General features: G+C 61.0%; 2 protein-coding genes across 2 annotated transcripts in view; both read right to left on the bottom strand.

The window, feature by feature from the left end:
* Positions 1 to 317, bottom strand: part of TAGLN2 (transgelin 2) — a 7,898-nt gene extending 7,581 nt beyond the window's left edge. The window contains exon 1 of the mRNA XM_006752840.2: positions 209 to 317. The gene's annotated coding sequence lies outside the window, so the exon portion shown is untranslated. The remainder of the gene's footprint in view (positions 1 to 208) is intronic.
* A 2,240-nt stretch (positions 318 to 2,557) lies between these two features.
* Positions 2,558 to 7,352, bottom strand: part of IGSF9 (immunoglobulin superfamily member 9) — a 19,893-nt gene continuing 15,098 nt past the window's right edge. The window contains exons 12-21 of the mRNA XM_015558592.1: positions 6,867 to 6,983; positions 6,511 to 6,661; positions 6,187 to 6,310; positions 5,834 to 6,009; positions 5,331 to 5,581; positions 5,061 to 5,145; positions 4,906 to 4,962; positions 3,515 to 4,640; positions 3,200 to 3,327; positions 2,558 to 3,019 (exon numbers count right to left, since the gene is read on the bottom strand). Of these exons, the coding sequence (XP_015414078.1) occupies positions 2,838 to 3,019; positions 3,200 to 3,327; positions 3,515 to 4,640; positions 4,906 to 4,962; positions 5,061 to 5,145; positions 5,331 to 5,581; positions 5,834 to 6,009; positions 6,187 to 6,310; positions 6,511 to 6,661; positions 6,867 to 6,983 (2,397 nt within the window). The 3' untranslated portion in view covers positions 2,558 to 2,837. The remainder of the gene's footprint in view (positions 3,020 to 3,199; positions 3,328 to 3,514; positions 4,641 to 4,905; positions 4,963 to 5,060; positions 5,146 to 5,330; positions 5,582 to 5,833; positions 6,010 to 6,186; positions 6,311 to 6,510; positions 6,662 to 6,866; positions 6,984 to 7,352) is intronic.

The raw sequence follows: 7,352 nt of genomic DNA, 5'->3' as shown, positions 1-7,352 counted from the left end.
GCAACAGGCCTGACCTCATGGCCCAGCAATGCCGCCAGGGCTGGGGCAGACCCTGACGGCGCGGGGCGACGCGGCCATCGGACCTGGCCTCCCAGCCTCTGCTCGGTCCCCAACCTCAGTGCAGCTGGTCGCCGACGGAGCTTCTCGCTTCCTAGAGAGCCCCCACCCCCAGACACACACACACACGCGATTAAAAAACCCTCCTTACCGTCGGGCAGGCAGGAGAGCGCGCACTGCGGACGGGGCTGCAGGGCGAATGGATCGCAGCGGTTGGGCTGGGGGTTTTCAGCGGCTCCCGCCTCGGACGGGGCGGACCGGGGGCGGGGCGAGGACTGGGAGGGTTTAAAGGCGCCGTAGCCGGAGCCTTGACCGAGGTTAGAAGGGAAGCGCTGTGGATGGGACCTTGGTTACAGGATCTGGGGGTCAGGGCCTCCTAGGCAGCGGCAGTGGCCTTCACCCAGGACCACCTCTACCCCAACCCATAGAGCCAGGAGAGGCGTGCCCCAGTGGGGACTTTCAAGACTTCTGGGGAAAATCCTCTTGGTTTGAAAAGGGTGATTAGGTCCTGACCTAACCGGTTTGGCTTAGTGGACAGAGCGTCAGCCTGCGGACTGAAGGGTCCCGGCTTCGATTCCGGTCAAGGGCACATGTCCAGGTTGTGGGCTCGATCCCCAATTGGGGGGCAAGCAGTAGGCTGCCGATCAGTGATTCTCTCTCATCATTGATGTTTCTACCTCTCTCTTCCTCTCTGAAATCAATAAAGTAAAGAATAAAAAGGGTGGTTAGGGCCTGGCTGGCATGGCTCAGTGATTGAGCATCAACCCATGAACCAGGAAGTCACGGTTGGATTCCCAATCAGGGCACAGGCCCAGGTTGCAGGCTCGATCCCCAGTATGGGATGTACAGGAGGCAGCTGATCAATGATTCTCTCTCATCATTGATGTTTCTGTTTCTCTAGCCCTCTCCCTTCTTCTCTGATATAAACATATAGGTATTAAAAAGGGTGGTTAGGTAAATGGAGGCACAGGAAAATGCACCTCCCCCCTAGCTGACTAGGGTGTGACAGGACTGGGGCTGGCAGGCCAGGACAGCACCCGCACCTACTTCAAGCCGAGACAGGAAAACTCAATGAGGTCATTGCTTGTGGTGCCCAACGCGCGTGTGATCAATCAGCGCTGGGACCCAGGGTTCAGACCTGACTGCACCCCCCTCCACCGCCTCCCCAGTGGAGGAGGCGATCAGTGCTCCTGGGAGTGGAGGAGAGCAGTTTGGGGGCTAAAGGCATGCTCCCCCCTTTCAGGCAGAACCCCCACTTATAACCACGTATGGTAGAAGCCAGTTTCACCTGGTTTTCAAGGACACCCACCATTGTCCTTCCACCTTTCTGTTCTCTCTTGCCCAGTCCTACTCAGTCCTACATTCCAGGGCCTCGGGCTGTTCCCTAGAAGTCAGTGAACGTGCCTTCACTCAGGCAGTCCCCTCTGCCTGGGGTGCTTTTCGACCCTTGACTCATCCTCACCTGCTCCCCCGCCCCCCCCCACGCCCTGTTCATTTCAGTTCCCTGGTCTAATAGTACTACCTCCCCGCCTAGAGAATGTACGGGCTTGGAGAGCAGTGCCTACACGTCAGAGTGCTCGGCTGTTCGCTATCTTTGTTCCCACTGGGAAAGCTCCGAGGATCCCCCACATGAACCACTGGTCCCAGCACAGGCTGTAAGCGTTCCCTGCTGACTCCTTCCTTTGTGCTACCACAATAACGAAGGCATTGCCTTATCACGGAACTGATCGCATCATGCTGCAGCTATTTCTCCTGTCTGCCGACTGGCAAGAACCCCCAAGGGCAGGGCTTGACTTAGTGAACTCGGTATTTTCTCAGCATCTAGCTTGGTGGCTGGTCTTTGGTCCCTGACTGTTGGGGTCCAGCCCCAGCAGGTCCAGGGGTTCCCATAGGTGTGGACCGAGTCGGCGAAGAAGGAATGACACGGAGGCAGCATTCAGTTGATCAGCATGGTTGGGTTCTCTCTTTACTGTTCTATTACATCTGTATGTATACCATTTGATCCTATAAGTATGCCTCTCTAGGTTAATCTCTGTGTTTCATTACAAGGGCTAATCCAAGGTCACTGCTCTACTGATAGGCTACAAAGAAATGATTGAAGGAGTTTTTCCTACCCAGTAAAGGTTATATTCTTCAGTTCCTTGTTTCTTATCTGACCTTTGCCAAAAATCCTGTCTGTATCTAGTTCTCTTGATTTTAATCTTGTTCTCGGGGAGGTGGTCCTGTTTAAAACACATAGCGCTAAGAGGGGGAGCAAACATGTGCCATATACGCCAGGTCCCTTGAAATATAAGCTGTGCAGATGTTTCTTCCCTGCAGCGACTGTGTCAAGCAGCAAGAGTGGACCGGCTCCAGGCACCTGACTTCAGTAGGCGCTCAATACATGCTTTTTGAATGGATGTTGAACGCTCCTCCATTCATTTAGGAAGAATGCCCGCCTTTCACAGGTTCGAGATCCCTCCCCGACCTCCCTCTCAGATTCAAAGTCAGACAACATAGAAACATTTTCCAGACTTTCTTTATTCACCTGTATAAAACCTCACCCACACCACATACACACACACACACACACACACACACACACCCTCCAGCAGAACTAGGACCCCGCCCTAGTGCCCAGGCTCAGCACATCCATCCCACACCATGCCCACCCCAGCCCACCATCAGGGTCTGTGCCTGGGCCTCCAAGGGGCAGGGGCAGTTGCCCAGGCGGAGCTAGGTCTGGTTGGGGCCTCCTTCACAGGGTCCCTGTGCCTTCACGCTGCCTCACAGGAGGGTGTTCACAGCAGAGTGGCCTGTTCAGGATGGGGGACCGGCTGTCGATAGGCGGGGAGCCAGGTCCTAGCGGCATCTCGGCGGCGGCGGAAGGCCAGGAATTCCTCCCGCAGGGCAGCGCAGCGGGCCTCGGGGCCAGGAGCCGGGGCGGCGCTCAGGGGGCAGCCCACCTCTGGAGTCTTGGCACCTGCCAGCGGAGGGCAGAACAAGGAGAGGAACGAGTCTTGAGGTTCACTGGCACCAGGAAGCTCCCCAGGGCTGGCAGGTCACATGACCCCAGGGGGAAACCGGGAACAGGCTGGGTCCTAAGCTGTGGGTGGTGGGACAGCAAGGCCAGGAGCGCCTGCCTTTCTGGAGGCTCACACACCTAGCTCGGGCTCAGCTTCAGGTCCGGGTCGAGGGCCAGCCAAGCCCAGGTACAGGGTCTCCAGCAATTCCACATCCCCAGGGAATTCTGAGTCCCATTCATAGTTCTCGTCCACAGATGTGTCCCTCCTGTAAAAAGAGACAAAGGTGGGGGGTGAGGGGGGTGGGGAATGGAGGGTGGCCAGAAAAGCTTGAACCTGAACTTCCCGAATTCAGGCCACAGTGGGAGCGGAGCAGAGAAGGCCAGAGGTGTCAGGAGAGGGCTGGGGAGACAGTCCGAGATGACGCGGCAGGGATGGGCAGGGACTGCCCTCACCTCTTGCTGACTGTCACCACATGCTCCCTCCGGGGCCACCTCTCCGGGCCACTGGCCCAGCTGCTGGTGTCTCCTGGAGCCGGGCTGAGGTAGCTGCCTCCGGCGGAGGGGGCCGTGGAGGGGGGCCGCAAGAAAGAGGCGCTGCCCCGCCCGCTGCTCTGGCTGGTGAGGCTGCCCCGAGGGGCAGCAGGGAGAAGGCCCGACAGCAGCCGTTCCCTCAGTGTCCAGTCGGCCAGCGCTGTGTACGGGCCCTCCGGGGCAGCCCCAGCCCTGCCCACAGCCCCGGGAAGCACTGCCCGTGGGGAGGCAGGAGGGGAGTCCAGGGGCTGAAGGAGAGAGGAGGGCGGGCAGGGCCGGATGTCCCTGTAATCTGGGGGTGCAGCAGAAGCAGGCTCCTCCAAAGGGGGCCAGTCTCCGTCCACATTCATCTCCCTGAAGAAGGGCAGGCTCAGGTACTGGAGCAGGGGCCCGGTTCCTGGCAGGGGACTGGGCGGGGCGGCGGGAGAGGGCCCCACAGGGCTGATGTCTGTAATGCAGAGGGGCTGGGGCAGCCCTGTGGGGCTGCTGCTGCTGCAGTCATAGGACCTGGCCTGGTGCCGGGCTGGGGTCCGAGGTTCAGCCTGCTCAGGGCCTGACCTTTCTTGGGGGGCCCCCACGTTGGGTCCCAACACAAAGCGCCCATCTGGTCCCCGGCAAATGGGCTCCAGGGGCAAGGGCCCCTGGCTCGGTGGAGGGTCTGGAGGGGAGCTGGGGGTTCTAGCAGGCTCCCCGCAGAGTAGGCTCTGGCGCAGGCTGGGGGCTGGGGAACCCCGGAGCTTCAGCTTGGCCACGCTGTCAGGACTGCCCGAGCCTGGAGCAGAGCTGGGGAAGGACAGATCAGGGCCTGTGGTGAGGGCCAGTCCCCGTCCCAGGAACCACGGTTGGGCCTGGAGGGGTTTGGTACACAGCAGAGCAGAGCTAGGAAAGCAAGTGAGCCAGGACCCACACGGAGGTGGAGGGAGGCACAGCAACCCTGGACCACCCCCAGGCTGGGCTCTGCATCCCATCCTCACCTCCCTCCCATCTCTGCTCCGCCTCTCACAACTCCTACCCCGGGTACAGGAAAGGAGCAGAGGATAGGGGCACACTAGGGTGGGCGGGGTGTGGGGGGGAAGTGGGGGACAGAAAGAGGCTCAGAGGAGGAAGGACTTACAGTGGAGATGACAACCGGGGTGGAGAGAAGAGAAGAGGTGGATCTGTAAGGGCAGGAGAACCAGAGGTGACACAGGCAAACCGAGGCTCTCCAGGGCCCAGGCACAGACCTCACCCCATCCGGCTGGGAACAGTGTAGGCCAGGCTGGGTGCAGGAAGGGTGCTGTGTGCGGGCTTTCCTCCAAGTAAGAGGCGCTGACTGAGGGGGGCTGGCAGGAGGCCTGGCAGCTGGGTGCGGGAAGGGTAGACCTCCAGGCCTGCACAAGGAGCCATGAGGGAGGGCCAGTGTCCAGATTCAGTGGGCTCAGAGCCCCCGGCCCCGGCCCCGGCCCCGGCCCTCCCTCCAGGTTCTCACCAGAGGTGGAGACGTTGGCCGAGTTGCTGGGACGGCTGACATAGCCACCGGCCAAGGCCACAAGGCGAAACTCGTAGAGAACATCCTGGGGTGGGGAGTTCAGGAGGTCAGGGCCCGGCCGGACCGCCCACACCAGCCCCATTGGAGAAGACAGAGCCGTGGGAGGGGAGGGGAGGTAGGAAGCCGGGAGGATGGTCCAATCTGGGTTTGGGGACTGGAGCTGGGGCCCGGAGAACCGCAGAACCCCCCATGCCTGCTTCCCACACTAACCTTGATGAGGCCAGGCACCAGCAGCTGCACTTCCGCGCCCGCCACGGCCCTGTCCAGCACCTCCCAGCTCTGGGAGCCTTGGCGGCCCTCTAGGATGTAGCCATCCAGTCTCTGAGGGACCATTTCCGGGGGATCCCAATGTAGTAGTACCCCCCGGGGCGTCCTCACTGCCACCAGACCTCGGGGTGCGGACAGAGGCGGTGGCATCTCTGTGACAGGAAGTGTGGGGGCAGCTGGTGTGGTAGGAAGGCCTGAATGGGACAGATAGGCCGGGCAGAAATAGAATTTCCAGTGCTTCCCCTCTTCCCTGGCCTCCACGGCCACCAGTGCCCAACCATTCTCCCAGCGCCCCTAAGACAAGCCTGGATCATGCCCCACAAATTCCTCTGGACGCCAAGCTGCCAGCACCTTCGCATCCTCCCACTCAGGCCCCCCCATATCCAGCTTCTCCTGCCAGCCCCTCCCTATCCTCATCTACTGCTTTGGGGTGAGAGGTCTCTCACCTTCGGGGACAGACAGGACAATCTCGCTGAAGGGCCCACTGCCCAGCTTGTTCTGAGCCAGGACGCTGAACTGGTACTGGGTGTGCGGCTTCAGCCCTGGCACAAGGAGGTGAGCGGCCCCCATGGGCACCGCCAGGGACAGCCAGTCGTGGTGGGCTCGGTCGGAACGCTTGGCCCTAGAACATGAGGAAACGGGGCGCCTCATCAACCAGGGTCACCTAGGATTCTCTGGAAGTCCAGCAGCAGAGCTGGGGCAGGGCTGGGGCAGATGGGGGGGGAGGTGGGGGAGGGGAAAGAAGAGGGCCAGAGAGAACCAGGGTGGGGAAGAGAGGAGTGGCCTGCAGGGCACTCACAATGGGGTATACCAGACGCTGAATCTCTGCAGATAGCCACCATCGAAGCCAGGCTCCCAGGAGACATTGGCACCCTTGGGCAAGGGCACCACGGACACATTGGTGACAACATGGGGGCTGGTGCCTGGGTAGAGGGGTGGGGGGAAGGATTATGGTCGGGGCCCTGAAGGGATGTGAAGAACTAAGAGGAACCCAGAGCCTCTGCCCTCCACCCATCACCCAGGGGTTCCCCACCCACCACCCTAACTGAGCCTTCAAGACCGATTCCCTGTCTCCCGCCCCACACGGTTTCTGGCAGCCCCAGCCGGCTATGTGGCCACTGACCCAGCACGTAGACGTTCGTGGAGGTGGCCACGCGGGCGACGGCATTGCTGGCGGTGCACTCCCAGCGCCCATGGGCCTCCTTGGTCAGCGGTCGCAGGATGAGGCTACTGTTGCTGTCCACCTGGGCCTGGCCCTGCAGCCCCCGGCCCACCTACAGAACCACTGGTCAGCCCTGAGGACACACGCAGCCACCCCTCACCACGGGCGCCCCTATCTCTGCGGGCGGCTCCAGCTTCCTCCCCACCCTGCGTCTGAGAGCCCTTCCTTCCCACGCCCTCCTTCCCACAGGATGGCCAGGGGCAGGGAGAGCAGGGATGTGCCGGGCAGAGGACAGGCACGCAGCTCCAGAGCCTTACCTTGGCCCAAGAGACGGTAGGAGGAGGGTCTCCTCGCGCAGAGCAGGGGATGAGCAGGTCCCGCCCTACTTCTTGGAAATATTCTTCTTTGGGACGTTCTAGAAAAGCTGGGGGGGCCTGCAAGCCAGAGCTGGCATTGGGAAGGGCCTCTCTCACACTGTGTCCCCGTTCTGGGGCTCCACCGCACCTCAGGCTCACCCCTCTCTCTCTCTAACTGTGTCTCTGTTCTCCTGGTGGGACAGGGAAGACTGGGGCACTGGGAGGCCTCTCTGAGGTGTACAGGTCAAGGTCAGTTGGGGGGGTGGAAGGAGTATCTGACTGTGGATGTGCTGTGTGACTGATGGCCCATCTCCCTAGCACCACCTCTGCCAAAAGACTCTGGGATGGCATCTGACCGCTGCTGTGGCCACACAAGAAACAGACTTGGAAGCCCACCCCCAACACACACACACACACACACACACACCACACACACCACACACACCA

The sequence above is a fragment of the Myotis davidii genome, unplaced genomic scaffold, assembly GCF_000327345.1.
Source record: "Myotis davidii unplaced genomic scaffold, ASM32734v1 scaffold251, whole genome shotgun sequence".
NCBI lineage: Eukaryota > Metazoa > Chordata > Mammalia > Chiroptera > Vespertilionidae > Myotis > Myotis davidii.
Note: the sequence above shows the minus strand (reverse complement) of the source record. Positions and strands in the feature narration are given on the sequence as shown.